At 41.5% G+C, this 19312-nt stretch overlaps 1 protein-coding gene across 3 annotated transcripts in view; it reads left to right on the top strand.

The window, feature by feature from the left end:
• The window catches only part of ALMS1 (ALMS1 centrosome and basal body associated protein), a 152801-nt gene that overhangs the window by 34372 nt on the left and 99117 nt on the right, over positions 1-19312 (top strand). For all 3 annotated transcript variants that reach the window (XM_036334116.1, XM_036334114.1, XM_036334115.1), the window contains exons 4-9: positions 4033-4150; positions 5533-5543; positions 7188-7310; positions 7566-7681; positions 7788-7922; positions 11194-11335. In XM_036334116.1, coding sequence (XP_036190009.1) covers positions 4033-4150; positions 5533-5543; positions 7188-7310; positions 7566-7681; positions 7788-7922; positions 11194-11335 — 645 coding nt within the window. The remainder of the gene's footprint in view (positions 1-4032; positions 4151-5532; positions 5544-7187; positions 7311-7565; positions 7682-7787; positions 7923-11193; positions 11336-19312) is intronic.

Genomic DNA, 19312 nt, shown 5'->3' with positions numbered 1-19312 from the left:
GGCCCTGCTCTGTGCGTGACAGGGGGGAGCTCCCCAACCCCCTGATCGGCCCTGCTCTGTGCGTGACGGGGGGCAGCGCCCCAACCCCCTGATTGGCCCTGCTCTGTGTATGACGGGGTGGCGCCGCAACCTCCCCATCGACCCTGCCTTGAGTGTGACAGGGGGCAGTGCCCCAACCCCCCAATCGGCCCTACCCTGAGCGTGACTGAGGGTGGCATCGCAACCTTCCAATCCACCCTGCTCTGTGCATGACAGGGGGCGGCGCCCCAATTCCCCCATCGGCCCTGCTCTGAGCCCGACCAGGGGCTGCACCTAGGGATTAGGCCTGCCCTCTGCCACCCGGGAGCAGGCCTAAGCCAGCAGGTCGTTATCTCCCGAGGGGTCCCAGACTTCGAGAGGGCACAGGCCGGGCTGAGGGACCCCTCCTCCCCCCCGAGTGCACAAATTTTTGTGCACCGGGCCTCTAGTCCTATCTAATAATATTCAAACATGGTAATTAACCGTTCCTCCGACACGCTTCCCATTGGTTAATCAGGGTGATATGCAAATTAACTGCCACCCAAGATGGCAGTTAACTGCCAACAAAGATGGCGGCTAATTTGCATAGTACAGGCAGGGCGGGATAGCGCCATCCCGCCTGCCCCCCTGCCATCCGGGCCTGCTATCTGCGACCGGGGCGGCAGGCAGCCCATACGGGACCCGACCCAGGGCTGGCCGGTGGGACCACAGTGATCTGCCACCGGACACGCCCACAAACGGCCCTCAGCGGGGATTCATGGCTGGCAGGTGATAATGCACCCATCCACCACCGGCTTACCCCACAAACGGCCCTCCCGCGGGGATCCTGGGTTGGCAGGTGCTAATGAACCGATCAGCCACTGGCCACAACCACAAACGGCCCTCCCGCGGGGATTCTGGGTTGGCAGGTGCTAATGCACCGATCTGCCAACACGCACACCCGGGTCGCCTTTGCCCTGTGCATACTATGCAGCTGGGAGAGGGGAGTGGGGCCGCTGGGAGCAGCGCGGGAACTGACCAGGGTTTGCGTCAGGCAGCCCAGAGTGGAGTGCGAACTATCCCGACAGGTAGCTGCTTGCTCATTCACTTACTTGCTCATTCATTGACTCATTCACTTGCTCATTCATTCACTCATTCATTCACTCAGCAAACCCTCTCAGGTCCCTGGCACCAGGCCAGGCACGGAAGTTGAAGCAGGATAAGACAGAGCTATGTCCTCAAGATGTTAGTAATTCAGTAGGGCAAAGCAGGCACATGAAAGAGGCAGTTGTATGCACAGATGCGCTGTACTGGGTTCGGTGAGGGCTGTAACTAACGCCAACTTTGTTCTCTTGATAAAATGGGGCCTCGGGAGCCAGGCCACTGCAAGCCTGTAGGCCTGTGCCTAGGCCAGGAGTGGCCAGGGTCTAAGAACATGACAGAGGGTGCAGGTCGGGCTGAGGGGTCTGGCCCCATCCCTCACTCTCACCCCCGAGTGCACAAATTTTTGTGCACTGGGCTACTAGTCTATAATAATAAAAGGGTAATATGCTAATTAGACCAGACATCTTTCGAACATCATTCCTGACAAAGCCCGGCTGGAGGGAAGCCAGCCCACATCCCGGGTGGCTGTGGGCAGCCTGAGGGAAGCCAGCCCGGGTTCTGGGTGCCTGCCTGCGGGTGGCCAGAGGAGGGAAGCAGCCCCGGTCTTGGGTGCTTGCCGGTGGCTGGAGATGGGAAGCCTGGGCCCCGGGTGCTGGATGGAAGCTGGTGCCGGCAGCTGGGGGAAGGCCTACTCTTGCACAAATTTTCGTGCATGGGGCCTCTAGTCTATCTATATAAAAGCCTAAGCCATTGTTATAACTGGATGACTGGCCGGTAGCTATGACACTCACTGACCACCAGGGAGCGACACTCAATGCAGGAGCTGCCCCCTGGTGGTTAGTGTGCTCCCACAGCCTACCTCCCCCGGCCGGCCAACCTCCTGTGTTCCCTTCCCCCGGACTGGGCAAGATAGCCCCTATTGGCACCCCACCCATGCACAAATTCGTGAACCGGGCCTCTAGTATAACAGTAAAAAGGTGAGCTTAGCCCTGGTCCATGTATCTCAGTTGGTTGGGCATCATCCCTTGCACTGAAAGGTTGCTGGTTCCATTCCCAGTTGTGGGCATGATGCCTATGTTGTGGGCTCAATCCCTGGTAAGGGACATTAGGGAGGCAACCCATCAATGTTTCGTTCTCACATGGAACCCTCTCTTGCCCTCTCCCCCCCTCTCTCTCCCCTCCTCTCTCGCTCCCCTCCCCCCTCCCTCCCTCTCCGTTTCTCTCTAAAAAAAGATTAATAACAAAATGTTTTTTTAAAGAAGTGAGCTTATGTCATGGCAAAATGTCAAGCAAAATTCTTTAATAAAATAATTTCAGCTTTGGGTAGGGAATTGTGTGTCTGCCTTCTAAAACTTTTGCTAACATTAAGTTGTTTAGCTCTAGCTTCTCATTTACATTTTAAATTATTAGAGCAGATCCCTGGATCTGATGGCCGAGGAAATTTTATAATTGCTGTTTTGTTATGCATGAATACTATAGTCATTGTGGAGTATATTAGTCTCACCAATGGCAAATGTCATATTGAAAATCAGTGCCAAGACAGATATCTCAAAAAAGAGTGGTCCAAGCTATTACAGTGTCCAAATGTGAGGAAATGTGGTGTCTTTGTTAAAAGACCTTAGGATTCTTAGAGGGTTGGAGGACTTATGAAGGTTATGAAATTAGATTATGAAGGATTAAGACTGAGTCTCTAAGCAAAGGCCAAAGAGGAATCATGCCAGTTAGTCCTTGGTGATAAAGGTTTCTCATTTTTAATTAAATCATTCAGTAAATAAGTAATAATTCTATTTTGAATGCCTACTAAGTATAGCAGGTATTTTGCTAGGCACTGAAGATACCGCTGTGAATACAGAAGACATGGAGTTTTCAATCTAGGTGGAAAGCAGACAGAATAAAGATTAAAACAAGAGTGTGGTAGTTATGATAGGGAAGGTGTACAGTATTATAGGCATTCTGAAATTAAGTAAACTATAGCAACAGAATTATATGCTTATTGACAGAACCATTTAGTTTTAGCAAAATATCACCCATCCAGTTAAATTAATATTAAATAGGATGCTGTACAGATCCTGTTGGTTGTACAGATTTGTTTCTATTAATGCTTAATTTTTTGTTTTGTAGTTGTGTAAATACTATAAGAGAATACTGACTTTATATTTAGTATACATTCAAGGGCATTCTAATAATTACTTAGGTTGGCATTCAGGAATTCACAACAGTTCTTTTCCCCCTTAAATCAGTAATTCTCAAACTTTTTGGTCACAGGACTATTTTACACACTTTAAAGTTACTGAAGATTCTAAAGACCTTTTGTTTAATGTGGATTTAGTCAGTTGCCTCCCGTATGCACCCCGACCAGGGATTGAACCTGAAACCCAGGTATGTGCCCTGCCCTGGAATCGAACCCACAACCTTTTGTTGCATGAGATGACGCACCAGCCAACTGAGTTACCCTACCAGGGCCTTAATACTATTTGGAATATAAGTTTGACCCTTGGCACTTCCTGAGATTGTCTAAGGGATGCCCAGGAGCCCATGGAAAACACTTTGATATACAATGGAAAGAAGCACTCATAATGGTTAAGAGCACTTGTAAAAAAGTTAGTGCTTAGGCTCAGATCTCACTCTGCCACTTAGGCTTTTTAAATGTGGACAAATTACTTAATATTTCTTAAGTTATGTAATCATGTTTCCTTACCTATAAGATGGATATAATGATACCCATCCTTCAAGGTTGTCATGAGGGTTAAGTGAAATACTGTATGTTTAGTGCGTGGATCTTGTCAGGTAGTTGCTGCTGCTGTTATGTTGTTATAGTAAAGTTTGTAGAAATTTTCAGATGGCAGCATGTTTAGGTTCTTTAAAGTATTATGTGAGTGCTAAGCAGTTATTTTTAGTATTTCCAACATATTTATATTTGAAACTTTGCAGTCCTACAAGACAACTTTGCTTCTCCTGATTTGCCTTTGCTGACATGTTTGACACAGGACCAAGAGATTGGGCCTGATTCCATATTTCACCAACGTGGACTAGATTTTGCACCTCTGAGGTAGTACGATTTTTTATTTTTATTTTCATGTAACCATTCTACTCTTTTCTTGTTCTTAGTTGTTACTAATATTAATGACTTCAGCCTAAGTTGAGACTTTGGGGTAGGGGTTAGATAGTTTCAGCTCACACTCTGAAGGTAACATGTCCCTAAGTTAAGACATGATGCATATCAGTTTGGCATAATAACATGTAGTTGTAAAAATGAGCCAGTTTACTGTAGTGTATTTAAAAATAATTTCTAATATATTCTAGCTTTTCAGGCATATTTTAATTTAGAAGGCACACTGGATTTTTCTTTTTATAAATCTCCCCTTTTGCTTTTCATCACCCAATCCCATTTTGTAAAAAGCATTTATTTCATGGTCACTAACTTGTTTGGCACTCTCATTTTGGTCAGCTGATACTGAATGAGCCTTCTTATCTTTCCTTTCCTTATAGCTGTGAATATGAAGTAATAAGATTTTTTCTAACAAACATGTCCAAATTAATAATTATTCCAAATTAATATCCTTTAAGAATAGTCATGATGGGAGACATGTTTGGAGTTCTCAAACATTTGGAATTATCCAAAAATATAAGTTTTCCTTCTTTAGAACTTAAAAAAAAAAAAAGCACCTTAAAATAAAAACTAGGTGTTTACTGATGTGCCCTTCTGCTATATATTATTTTTAAATTACTTGTATGAAAAGTGTTTTGTACACAATAGCCAGCCAATGATTAGATTACTGTTGTAGTTTTCTTGGGGGTGGGGATCGGGGGAGTAGATAACTTCTTAAGTGGTTTTCAAGAACATAATGACTAGCAAAAGAGCTAACGCAGGTTAAATTAATTTTAAATTTTCATTTAAAGAATATTTTTTTTTTAAAATATATTTTTATTGATTTTTCACAGAGAGGAAGGGAGAGAGATAGAGAGTTAGAAACATCGATGAGAGAGAAACATCGATCAGCTGCCTCCTGCACATCTCCTACTGGGGATGTGCCCGCAACCCAGCTACATGCCCTTGACCGGAATCGAACCCGGGACCTTTCAGTCCGCAGGCTGACGCTCTATCCACTGAGCCAAACCGGTTCCGGCTAAAGAATACTTTTTTGCCAATATGAAATTACTCATATATTTGACAATATTGTTTTAGAGAAGTCTGAGAAAATATCAGGGTCACAGATGGTAGTGCACTTTTCTGTTTATATAAAAATTTGCCTTGTTTAGTCATTAGTCATCTTAAAAAAATTTGAAATTATAACTTTGTTTTTCAACACATTGTGGAAATAACCTTGATATCAGTGACATAACAATTTTGTATTTTTTCATGTTGGTATTTAAAAAAATAAATGTTTTAAATATGTAACCTTTTTTTTTTTTTAAATTGTATATTTTCAGGGGAATTCCTGGTAAGTCCGAAGACATTGAAGGGTTTTCTCGACCGGCGGAAGTTAGTGAAGCTTTATTCCAGGCAACCTCAGAAGTAGCTTCAGACTTAGTTAACAGTCGCTTTAATGTATCTCAGCACACACTTATAGGGAGTACAGATGTTGAGTCTCAGGGCTCTTTTTTACATCCTGAGCAAGAAACCAAAGAAGAGACTGTTTTAACCTATACAGTTGATGAACTGAAAAAGCCCAAAGACTCTGATAGTTATGGTTCTCTTTGTTCATATATGTCATGGAAGATACAAGAAGTTACACAGAAGCCAGAAACCAATTTAGCTGATAAAGATCAATTTTCTTTTTCAACTTCATCTGATACAAGTGATAAATATGTAACTCCTAAAGAAAGTGACAGTTTTGATGCTTCCTGTTCAGATGTGCACTATTGGAAACGGGAAGCTTTACAGCAGTCAGAAAAATATTTAACCAGTAAGGACCATGATTTCTGCTCAGATTCATCTGATACAGTTGATAAAAATAAAAGTCTTGAGGGGAGTGACAATTTTAATGCCCCCTTTTTATTTATGCCATGGACCAAACAGGGAGCTTCACACCATCCAGAAACATGTCTAGTCAGTAAGGATCATGTTTCTTTTCCACTTGAAATTGCTCCTCATTTTAATAATAAAATGTCATATTCTTTCTTGCATTGCTTGTTAGAAAAGAGTGGGAAAAGGGTTCCCTTGATGTCTGGTAGTCATTTTGAGAATGTGTATTTAAGGGCTCCAGCTGAGAATGAGATGAAACAAAAGATGGTTTCTTTGGAGTGTTATGAAAGAAATGAAGGTCTGGGAAAAGAATGATCTCAATGTTTTGAACTAAAGGAGAATAGCAGTACTTTATTATTTTCAGAGGTGTGTCCCAGATCTTCAGAAGTAGAATATATTGAGAATGTTATAGTTCCTGATAATTCCTTAAAAGTTTCAGAAACACATACTCTCTCCAGGGGACATGATATCTCTATGTAGATATCATGTCCTCTTTGGTGGTCCTCTTCAGACTATTACATCCAGCTTGGATGAGATACAGAACAACTGTATTTTCAAGAGGAAAGAAACCAAAAGGCAAGTGCTGCTTTTGGAGGTAGAAATGTTGATGCTACTGCAAAGGTAGCCTTTGAGGCAGTTATTGCCTCTATTGAGATTTCCAAGGAAGAGAGTACAGTAAATGAAATACAAACTGACATCAGTAAATCTGTGACAAATGATAGCCAAGAAGGTGAACCAAACCATTCAGATATTTTCCTATTAAATTACAAAGATGAAAATTGTTTCGTTGATAAACTTAGTCATTCATGCTATCATCCTACTCCCAGCATGTTTGAACCAGAAGCTTCAAAGCCGTTGTTGCATAAAAGTGATGATGATGTTAGCTCCCTGTACTGGTTTCCTAATATAAAATCATTCCCCAGTGCTCCTCAGGAAATGTTCATTAAGCCACTTTCTTTTATTCCAGAGATTAAGTCATATGTGTCGTTAAGTGAAAAATCTCACAGTTAGATTATTGGTCTTTGAAAAACACAGTCAGCTTTATTTCAGGGTGATGTAGACAATGAACCATTTCTTCCCATTGGGAAGATTAAGTATTTTTCTGCTCTTGACCTTGCAGAGAAGGCAGGATCTTCAAACATTATTTACCCACTGGAAGTATCTACTTCAGATTCTTTGCTTTCGCAAGATTTAAAGCAGCAAACCTTTGAAGAAGTTGCAGATTCCTCAAACGATATTTTGGGTAAGAATGTAAATTCTAGTCATGTCATTGACGGTCCATCTGCAGATATAGGAAGCAGCTTTTCAGCAAACTTGATGACATATGATGCAAAGTAATAAGGTACTTTACCAATGATGAGTGCTGCATCATTAATTACAGTTGGTCAGGAGACATTGCTGAAAGCGGACATAGGCCTAGCTGAAATTCCTTGGCCTATGGGTGCCAAATCCAGTTTTACGATACATACAATTATGCAAAATGACTCCTGTTTTGTAGAGGGCCTGCAGAGGAAGGCTGAATCTGACATCTATTCTCTGGATGATGATATTGAATGCTGTAGCCTAGATGAAAATGCTGTTGTATGCAATGAAAGATCTGAACTACAAAGAGAGGTGAGACACAATAAAATGATAGTTGGGAAAAACATGGTCTTTTCCAGTTTTGTTTCAGGAAATGGCATTGTGACTTGTTTTTATTTTACTTGTTACTATTTCCCAGATATGTGTCCAAGGTGACTTGACTGGGAAGTGCATTGAGCTAGCAGGTTTAGAAAATATGCTTGATGATCTAGAAATTTGTGATGTCTCCCTGCCTTGGCAATCTGCTTTACAACTACCATCGGAGGAAGAGCCTGTAAGTTTTTCTATTTGACATTTCTTATGGGGAAGGGAAAGAAATATTTCAGTTGAGGAGAGAAACCAAGATGGCAGCATAGGAAAACACCGGAAATTGCTGCCTCGCACAACCATTTCAAAAATACAACGAAAAGACAAAATGGACAGCATCCAGAACTACAGGAAGGCTGGCTGAGTGGAAATTCTACAACCAGAAGGAAAGAGAAAAGCACACTGAAACTCAGAGGAGGTGCGGAAATAAAGTGCAGAGGTACGGAGGCGCACGTGGAAAGGGCTGGCAATTAAGGACACGGCTGTCTTCTTCAGTTGGGAGGGAGACACAAGCTCCTGACTACTCTGAATGCCAGCTCCGGGCGAGTCTCTGGGGACCCATACTCATACGGGGAGAAACTGGACTGTCTGGCAGCAGGCAGAACTTGAGGGTGGCTTTCTCTCAGAGGTGCTTGCAGTGATTACCGCGGAACAGTGAGAACTGGGACATCTTAGGGCAGGGCTGAGGATCAGCCACAGCTTTTTCCTCCACCCTGTTGATTCCCTGAGACCCCACCCCACCCAAGCTGTGTACAGAGGCTTTTGCATATGAATGACCTGGCCCTTTGCAATCTAAAATTACCTAACTAACTGCAGCTGGGTCAGAGAGACCCAGAACATCCAAAAGAAGGCCCAAGGCCCCACAGCAGCTTGCATTGCTTCACAGCTGGGCCTCATCTGGGCACCTCCAAACAAAGAAGAGGAATCTGCAGATCTCTCTGTAGCTCCTGCTGGGTAGCCTCAGGCAGAGGCTAAATTAGCACCTCCTTAGAGATCCAAGAGTCAGTATACCCAGTGGTCAGAGTGGACTATCCAGATTACAACTCCTCAGATCCATAAGGGACACACTCAGGGGCAGACTCAGTGAGCACCAAAGCCCCACTGAAGCAAGTCTTGCCCCAGAAGGGTGTCTCCAGCACAGAAGTTCTCCCACCATAGACACAGCTGATTCTCACAGCCAATTGGCCTGGAAGTCAATTCCTCCCAGTGATACCAACTACAATGAAGGCTTAACTACAACAAGATTGTGCACACAGCCCACAAAGGGGTGCACCAAGAGTGTCCACCGCAGGTAGTTGGGGAGGCTGAGCCACTGGGCCTTATAGGACACCTAGCACACAAAGCCACTCTACCAACACAGGGAAGCAGCCAAAATGCGGAGACAAAGAAACAGGTCACAAATGACAGAAATGGAGGAAAGCAAACTACTGGATATAGAGTTCAAAACCACGGTTATAAGGTTTTTCAATAATTTTCTAGAAACTGCCGATAAATTTAGTGAGATTAAATAAATCTGTCAGACTGCCGATAATTTAGTAAGACCCTCAATAAGTCTAGTGAGACCCTCGAGGATATGAAAAAGGACCAACTAGAAATTAAGCATACACTGACTGAAATAAAAAATATTATACAGAGACCCAATAGCACACTAGAGGATCCCAAGAATCAAGTCAAAGATTTGAAATACGAAGAAGCAAAAAACATCCAACCAGAAAAACAAAAAGAAAAAAAATCCAAAAATATGAAGAGAGTGTAAGGAGCCTCTGGTACAACTTCAAGCGTACCAAAATCTGAATTATAGGAGTGCCAGAAGAAGAAGAGAGAGAGCAAGATATTGAAAACCTATTTGAAGAAATAATGACAGAAAACTTCCCCTACCTGGTGAAAGAAATAGACTTACAAGTCCAGGAAGCGCGGAGAACCCCAAACAAAAGGAATCCAAAGGGGACCACACCAAGACACATCATCATTAAAATGCCAAGAGCAAAAGACAAAGAGAGAATCTTAAAAGCAGCAAGAGAAAAACAGTCAGTTACCTACAAGGGAGTACCCATACGACTGTCAGCTGATTTCTCAACAGAAACTTCGAAGGGTAGAAGGGAGTGGCAAGAAATATTCAAAGTGATGAATGCCAAGAATCTAGAACCAAGATTACTTTATCCAGCAAAGCTATCATTCAGAATTGAAGGTCAGAAAAGAGCTTCACAGATAAGAAAAAGCTAAAGGAACTCATCACCACCAAACCAGTATTATATGAAATGCTGAAAGGTATCCTTTAAGAAGAGGAAGAAGAAGTAAAAGGCAAAGATAAAAATTATGAACAACAAATACATATCTATCAACAAGTGAATCTAAAAATCAAGTGAATAATTTGATGAACAGAATAAATTGGTGAATATAATAGAATCAGGGGCATAGAAAGGGAGTGGACTGACAATTCTCGGGGGGAAGGGGTGTTGGGGGTGCGGGAAGAGACTGGACAAAAATCATACACCTATGGATGAGGACAGTGCCGGGGGAGGGGGGTAAGGGCAGAGGGTGGGGTGGGAACCGGGTGGAGGGGAGCTATGGGGGGGGGGGGGGAGAGGAACAACTGTAATAATCTGAACAATAAAGATTTAATTAAAAAAAAGAAATATTTCAGTTGAAAAATAGGGGTAAAAGTGCCCATTTATGTCCTCTAATACAGTAGTTGCCAGCATTTAACCTTTACTTCACTATCAGTTTAAATTTCCCACAACTTTTGTTTCAAGAAATTGGAGGACTTTTTTTTCTTTTTTTGGTTAAGCTTCAACCGAGGATATTTTTCCATTGATTTTTAGAGAGTGGAAGGGAGAGGGAGAGACAGAGAGAGAAACATTGATGTGAGAGAGATATATCGAATGGTTGCCTTCCGCATGCCCTGACCAGGGTCTGGGATTGAGCCTGCAACTGAGGTATGTGCCCTTGACCAGAATCAAACCCAGGACCCTTGAGTCTGTGGGTTGACCCTCTATCCACTGAGCCACACTGACTAGGGCAGGACTTTTATTTTTTTAGGAACTGATCACAGATACAGTTTTCCCATGCTTTTATTATTCTAAATATTTGTGGATTTCTTAAAAATCTTTGTTTTCTCCTACTTCCTTTTCTTTTTTCCTTTCCACAACACACTTCTCCCTTTTAAAAAAATCCTTGTGCCATAGTTCAGATTCTGCAATGATCATACTTATCATAAGGAGAAAAACACTTCTAGGTCTCCTATACAGGTAGACTTCCAGAACCTCAGAATAATTTATAGAGCCTTTTTGGAATTGACCAAACAAGATATGACCTATATATGTATTCAGGAGGATTGGAAATAGAATCTTAAGGAACTGGTGTAACTGTTTAGTATTTATTTTCATAAAGTGAGGTCTGTATTTTAACAGATGATGTCTAATATTAATCTTTCTTTTTTTAAAAATCTCTCTTCATAGGACATTAGTCGGTCTTTTTTATCTGTATTGCCTCCATTTGTTCCTCATGAGCCAACCAGAGAGTTGGAGTATCACTCTTCAGATCTCAGGATGTTGAGGGTATCTCCTGAGATTATGCCAAAGACTCTCAAACATTTACCAGGTATGTGGAAAAGATTATCTGAAATGTCCTTATGACTAGCTTGTTAAAAATTCCTTGCTATGGCTATTTTTTTATATTTGAACTCCTGTGGTAATATTAACTTTGGATTAAGTGTATTTATAAATGCACAAGTCTCTTTCATTAGATGAACCTTTTGATTTAATTGCTTTCTTCATGACAGTGTTTAGAACTGAATTACATGGACAAGTCTGAATTAGTGTCAGTTGGTTTCCATATTCCTTTCTGTGATTTGAAGGGAAAAAATTAATTGAGCATGAGAGGACAATAAATTTGTAGAGAGGAAATTGAGAGCTCAGTTCTAAGACAGAAAGCAAGGTAATCTTATCTGCTATGGGTGGTGGGGACAGGAGGAGAGGTTTTAAGGACTTAGGAGAGTGACTTGGGTGAAGGCTCAGAATTTATGTTGAAGTGAATAGGAGATGGAACTGACTAAAGATAAGCTGAAGGATTTGAAGGTATTTCTGAGAAGTCAGTTGAGGTCAGAAATAATTTTATAATGTCAGCCTGTATAGCATCTCTCATTTTTCTCTACTGAAACTCAGGAACGGAGAAGGTTAATTACATTATTGATCCTTGGTAGAGGGATTTGTGTGTGGTGGAAGGATAGCAGTGGAAGGGAATACGTGAGGGAAGAGTTTATCAGCTATTTGTTTCAGCCTGCATTGAGAAAGAAAAGAAGTCAGGAGAATTGTTAGTCTGGAAGAAAATGAAGGAACAGGTTTATTTACGAAGTTGAATACCTGAGGTGGGTATGAGTTACTGAGAGAGCTGGTAGAATGGGTAATTTTGGTCAGAGTGAGTTAGTACATTTAAATTTGTATCATTTTGAAGGGTGATAAGATCCATTGCTTGGCCCTGAGGGGATTGGTTAGAAGTTGAATAAAAGACCACTGGGATAAAGTAAATTGAGATTTTGAGGCTAGCTTTTTGGATTAACTATGTTTAAATATTTTCTGATTTTTGTGGGGTTTTGGGTTTAGGAAAGCCTGTGCACCAGACATGAAGTCTTCAAAAAGTGAATGGGAGCAACTGGGAGTTGTAAGAACATGATAGATGGAGGATGGTATTAAAGCCATGTGTGGCCTAAACCTCAAGAAAGGAGGTTTTATGTGTATGTTTTTTGTTTATTTGAGAAAGATAGAAAATAATGGGAAGGAATTAATTGTGAGGTTGGTAGTAATGTCCTTCTGTTACTGATTTTAGTAATTGGAGAGTTACTCCAATTTTTTTTAAGTCTAGCTTAATTTTGTCAATTTTTTGTTGAACTTTTCAAAGAAATTGGTTTCTCTACTTTTCCTAATTTTTCCTTCTACCTTTTAAATCTCTATTTCATTTACTACCATTTTAGGCTTTATTATTTTCATGCTTTCACTTGCTTCAGTTTTGGTTTGAGCTTTTTACTGTTTCTTAAGGTGAAAGGTTAAGTTATTGATCTGAGATCTTGCTAATTCAGGTGTTTACGTAGATAAATTTCTAAACACTGCTTTAGCTGCATGCCTTAAGTTTTGGTTTGTCATGCTTTTGTTTTAATTCACCTAAATATTGCCTAATTTTCATAGTAATATTTCTTTGTTGTTGACACTGGTTATCTGGAGGTGTGTTGTTTAATTTCACATACTTACGAATTTCCTTTTGTTATTGAGATGTCATTCCATTTTTTGGAGAATATATACTTTGTATGATTTCAGTTTTTAAATTTTATTGAGACTTGCTGGAACCGGTTTGGCTCAGTGGATAGAGCGTCGGCCTGTGGACAGAAGGGTCCGGGGTTCGATTCCGGTCAAGGGCATGTCCCTGGGTTGCGGGCACATCCCCAGTAGGAGATGTGCAGGAGGCAGCTGATCGATGTTTCTCTCTCATCGATGTTTCTAACTCTCTATCTCTCTCCCTTCCTCTCTGTAAAAAATCAATAAAATATATTAAAAAAAAATTTATTGAGACTTGTTTTATGTCTTAACATATAGTTTATCCTATAGAATGTAGTTTGCACTTGAGAAGAATGTGCATTCTGCTGTTGTTAGGTGGTGTGTTCTATACATACTTATCTGCTAGTTCTAGTCGATTTATAGTGTTCCAGTCTTCTGTATCCTTGTTGATCCTTTGCCTAGTTGTTTTCTCCATTTCTGAAAGTAAGGTATTGAAGTCTCCAAATATTATTATTTGTTTCTCTCTTCTTTTCTGTTAGATTTGCTTCAAACATTTTGAGATATGATATTACATGCATTTATGCTTATATTTTATAATTTATAATGTCATATGCCTTGATGAATTAACTTTCTTTGTGTGGTTATAAATTGACCTTTAATTCTAGTAACATATTTTGTCCTAAAGCTTTATTTTGTCTTTATCAGTATACTTGCTCTAGCTCTTATGGTTGCTGTCTGTATGACATCTTTTTTTATCCTTTTACTTTCAACCTAGCTGTATTTTTATTTTTATTTTTATTTTTATTTTTAAAAAAATATATTTTATTGATTTTTTACGGAGAGGAAGGGAGAAGGAGAGTTAGAAACATCGATGAGAGAGAAACATCGACCAGCTGCCTCCTGCACACCCCCCACTGGGGATGTGCCCGCAACCAAGGTACATGCCCTTGACCGGAATCGAACCCGGGACCCTTGAGTCTGCAGGCCGACGCTCTATCCACTGAGCCAAACCGGTTAGGGCCTCGCTGTATTTTTAACCTAAAATACATCTTTAGTAAATAGTGTATAGTTGGATCCTTTTAAATGCAGAATAATAATCTCTGCCTTTTGATGTAATTGTTTAAGCCATTTACATTTAATGCCATTATTGATAAGATTGGGTTTACATTTTCTGGTTTACTTTATTTTTTTAAAAAATATATTTTATTGATTTTTTTACAGAGAGGAAGGGAAAGGGATAGAAAGTTAGAAACATCGATGAGAGAGAAACATCGATCAGCTGCCTCCTGCACACCCCCAATTGGGGATGTGCCCGCAACCAAGGTACATGCCCTTGACCGGAATCGAACCTGGGACCCTTGAGTCCACAGGCTGACGCTCTATCCACTGAGCCAAACTGGTCAGGGCTGGTTTACTTTTTGTTTCCCATATGTCTCATGTCTTTTTTGTTCTTCTTTTCCTACTTTAATGCTTTTTATTGAATTGAATGAATATTTTCTAATGTGATATTTTAGGTTCTTTGGTGATATTCCAGTATTATTTATTTACTTATTTGTGTGCTATTTATTTATTTATTTATTTGTTTGTTTATTTTTCTTAATCCTCATCTGACTTTTAGAGTGGGTAAGAGGGAAAGAGAGCCAGAGAGAAACACTGATTTGTAGTCTGATGTATTTATGCATCATTTGTTGCTGCTTGTATGTGCCCTGACTAGAGATCAAACCCACAATTTTGGCATATTGGCACGATGTTCTAACCAACTGAGCTACCCAGCAGGGCTGATTTTTCTTATTTCTTGAGTTTGGCCTGTAATGCTATAAATTTTCCTCTTAGGACTGCTTTTGCTATGTCCCATAGATTTTGGGTTGTTGTGTTATCATTTTCATTTGTTTCAAGGTATCTTTTGATTTCTTCCTTGATCTCATTGTCAACTCATTCATTATTTAGTAACATGTTATTTAGCCTACATGTCTTTGTGTGTTTTTCAGTTTTCTTGTGATTAGTTTCTTGTTTCATACCATTATAGTCCTAGAAGATGCTTGATATGATTTTAATCTTTTTAAATTTATTGAGACTTATTTTGTTTCCTAACATGTGTTCCATGTGCGCTTGTAAAGAATGTACATTCTGCTGCTTTGGGGTGATATGCTCTGAAGATATCAATTAAATCCATTTTATGTAGTGTGTCATTTAAGACCATTGTGTTTTCTTGTTGATTTTCTGTCTGGAAGATCTATCCACTGATTTTGAATGTCTTAAAATTCCCTACTATGACTGTACTAGAGGCCTGGTGCACAGATTCGGACACTGGTGGGTTCCCTTGGTATGGCCTGTGGGGATTGGGCTGAAACCGGGAGTCCAACGCCACCTGTTGCTCCTGCCTGCCACTCCCGCTCATCCCCACTCCGCTGCACCTGCCACGGGCATGTGCCCAGTCAGTCCCAATTGGGAGAGACTTGTGCTGCCACAGCAGTGCTCACCAGTCATGAGCCCTGCATCTGGCCCCCTACGGTCAGCTGAGCAATGCTTCCACTGTGGGAGCACACTGACCACCAGGGGGCAGCTCCTGCGTTGAGCGTCTGCCCCCTGGTGATCATAATAACCAGTCATTTGGTTGCTTAGGCTTTTATATATGTAGATCACTGTCAATCTTTTTCTTCATGTCCAGCAAGATTTGTTTTATGTACTAGTATTTAGGTGCTCCTATGTTGAATGCATAAATGTTTATAAGTGTTATAGTCTCTTTTTGGATAGTTCCCTTTATCATCCTATATAATAAAAGGGTAATATGCAAATTGACTGAACGGCGGAACGACCGGTTGCTATGACGTGCACTGAGCAGACAGACAAGCAGGTAGTTAGGGGCAATCAGGCAAGCAGGCAGGAAGAGCAGGTAGGGGCGATCAGGCAGGAAGGCAGGTGAGTGGTTAGGGGCAATCTGGCAGGCAGGCAGAATGGTTAGGGATGATTGGGCAGGCAGGCAGGGTGGTTAGAGGCGATTAGGCAGGCAGGCAAAGTGGTTAGGGGCAATCAGGCAGGCAGGCAAGTGAGCCGTTAGGAGCCAGCATTGCTGGTTTGCAAGAGGGATGACCGACTGCCGGATTGGGCCTAAACTGGCAGTTGGACATCCCCCAAGGGGTCCTGGATTGCGAGAATGCACAGGCTGGGCTGAGGGGGGGACCCCCCTGTCCCCAAATTTCATGCACCAGGTTTCTAGTTATGTAATGTTTGTTTGTTTGTGTGTTAATCCTCACCTGAGGCTATTTTTCCATTGATTTTTGAGAGAGATGGAAGGGAGGGAGAGAAACATTGATGGAGAGATACATGATTGGTTGCCTTTAACACATGCCCCGACCAGGGCCGGGGGATTGAGCCTGCAACTGTGGTAAGTGCCGTTGACTGGAATCGAACCTTGGACCCTTCAGTCCATGGGCTGATGCTCTATCCACTGAGCCAAAACTGATTAGGGCCTAGTGTTCTCTTTTGTTTTCATGTCTATTTTGCCTGATATAAGTATTGCTACCCAAGCTGTTTTTTTCATTTCCATTTGCATGAAATATCTTTTCTTTACTCTTATTATTTTTATTTCGAATATATTCATACTTATTTCAGAGAGGGAGAGGAAGAGAGAGAGATTGGAACATCAGTGATGAGAATTATTGATTAGTTGCCTCCTGCTTGGCCCCCACTGAGGATCAAGCACGTAACCTGGGCATGTGCCCTTGACCAGGATCGACCCTGGTACTCATCAGTCTGCAGGCCAACACTCTATCCACCAAGCCAAACCAGCTAGGGCTCCATTTCTTTACTTTTAGTCTGTGTGCATCTTTCATTCTGAGGTGGGTCTCTTGTAGACAGTATATCTACACTAATAAAAGAGAAACATGCAAATTGGTGTCATTTTGCTACGCCCACCAGCCAATCAGATGAGTATGCAAATTAACCCAACAAAGATGGTTGGGTTAATTTGCATACGCAGGCATGGAGCGAAGACAGAAGACGACAATGTAGAAGGAAGCCAAGCACTGCAGAAGGGAGCGAACCTGCAGAGAAGCAAGCGAGTGGCGGAGGTGGGAGGGAAGCAAGAGGGGTGGTGGAGGCGGGAGCGAAGCCCACCTCGGCGGGTTTTGCTCCCTTCTCTGCTTTGCTCTGGCCACAAGAAGCCCTATTCTTGCAGGAATCTTCCTGCAACAGGCCTCTAGTATTAGTATATATATTGGTTATGTTTTCTTATCCATTTAGCTAACCTGTGTCTTTTAATTGGAGCATTTAAGCCATTTACAATTAAAGTGATTATTGGTAGGTTTGTATTTATTGTCATTTTATTCTTTATAACTATGTTTCTCTGGTTATTTTTGTTCTTATAGAAGACTCTTTAACATTTCTTGTAATACTGGTTTGGTGGTGATGCACTTCTTTACTTTTTTCTTGTCTGGAAGTTCTTTATTTCTCCCTCAATTTTATTTTATTTTATTTTATTTTATTTTTTAAAATAAATATATTTTATTGATTTTTTACAGAGAGGAAGGGAGAGAGATAAAGAGTTAGAAACATCGATGAGAGAGAAACATCGACCAGCCGCCTCCTGCACACCTCCTACTGGGGATGTGCCCGCAACCAAGGTACATGCCCTTGACCGGAATTGAACCTGGGACCTTTCAGTCCGCAGGCCGACGCTCTATCCACTGAGCCAAACCGGTTAGGGCTCTCCCTCAATTTTAAATAATAATCTTTCTAGCCGAAACCGGTTTGGCTCAGTGGATGGAGCGTCGGCCTGCGGACTGGAGGGTCCCGGGTTCGATTCCGGTCGAGGGCATGTGCCAGGGTTGCGGGCATATCCCCGGTGGGAGATGTGCAGGAGGCAGCTGATCGATGTTTCTCTCTCATCGATGTTTCTAGCTCTCTATCTCTCTCCCTTCCTCTCTGTAAAAAATCAATAAAATGTTATTAAAAAATAATAATAATAATAATCTTTCTAGGTAAAATGTAGGTTTCTGCTTTTCATCACTTGTTAATCCTCCCCCAAGAATATTTTTCCATTGACTTTTAGAGAGAGTGGGAGGGAGGGGGAGAGACAGAGAGAGAGAAACATCAATGTGAGAAAGACACATCAATTGGTTGCCTCCCTGACTCGGGCCAGGGATCAAGCCTGCAGCTGAGGTACATGCCCGTGACCGGAATTGAACCCCAGAACTTTCAGTCTGTAGGCCAACAGTTGGACATCTGAGTCAGACTGGCTAGGGTGCTTTTCATCACTTTGAATATTTCATGCCAATCACTTCTGGCCAGAAATGTTTCTGTTGAGAAATCAAGTTGACAGTATAGGCGCTTCCTTGTGGACAAACTGTCTTTTCACTTCCTGCTTTTAAGATTCTCTTTTTGTCTTTAAACTTTGCCATTTTAATTGCGATATATCTTGGTGTGCATCTCTTTAGGTTCATGTTGTCTGGGACTCTCTGTGCTTTCCTAGACTTTTGTATCTTTTCCTTTTACCAGATTAGGGAAGTTTTCAGCCAGTAATGTTTCAAATATGGCATCTATTCTTTGCTCTCTGTCCTCTCCTCCTTGTATCCCTGTGATGAAGATGTTATCATGCTTCATGTTTTCCCACAGGTCCTTTAAATTATCCCAATTTTTTTTGTTGTTTTGTTTTGTTGTTAATCATCCTCACCTGAGGATATTGTTTCCATTGATTTTTTTTTTTTTTTTAAGAGAGTGGAAGGGAGTTTTTTTGTTACCTTGTCTTCCAAATGGCTGATTCCATCCTCTGCTTCATTTAACCTATGATTTATTCCTTCTAGTATGTTCTTCATTTCAGTTATTGTATTCTTCATTAAAAAATATTTATTTTTATTGATTTCAGAGAGGATGCTAGAGGGAAAGAGAGATAGAAACATTAATGATGAGAGAGAATCATAGATTGGCTGCCTCCTGCACATCCCAGACTGGGGATCAAGCCTGCAACCCGGGCATGTGCACCAACTGGGAATTGAACCATGACCTCTTGGTTCATAGGTCGATACATAGTCACTGAGCCATGTGGGCCAGGCTCTTCATTTTTTTTTTTTAATGTTTTCTATGTGTGTGTTTTTTTTTCATTCTGATTTTCACAGCCAGATGTTATATGGGCTCCTCTTTCCAGCTCTGGTGCTCTGGGCTGGTATGCTTGGTGTGGGGTCAGAACCCCACACTCCTGAGGGGGAGCCTTTGTAGCCGAGATACCCTCTAGAACAGCCGTGGGCAAACTACGGCCCGCGGGCCAAATCCGGCCCGTTTTAAATGAATAAAACTATTGAAAAAAAAGAGCGTA

The sequence above is a fragment of the Myotis myotis genome, unplaced genomic scaffold (assembly GCF_014108235.1).
Source record: "Myotis myotis isolate mMyoMyo1 unplaced genomic scaffold, mMyoMyo1.p scaffold_m19_p_14, whole genome shotgun sequence".
Taxonomy (NCBI): Eukaryota; Metazoa; Chordata; class Mammalia; order Chiroptera; family Vespertilionidae; genus Myotis; species Myotis myotis.
The sequence above is the reverse complement of the archived record's forward strand: the minus strand, read 5'-3'. Positions and strand labels throughout refer to the sequence as shown.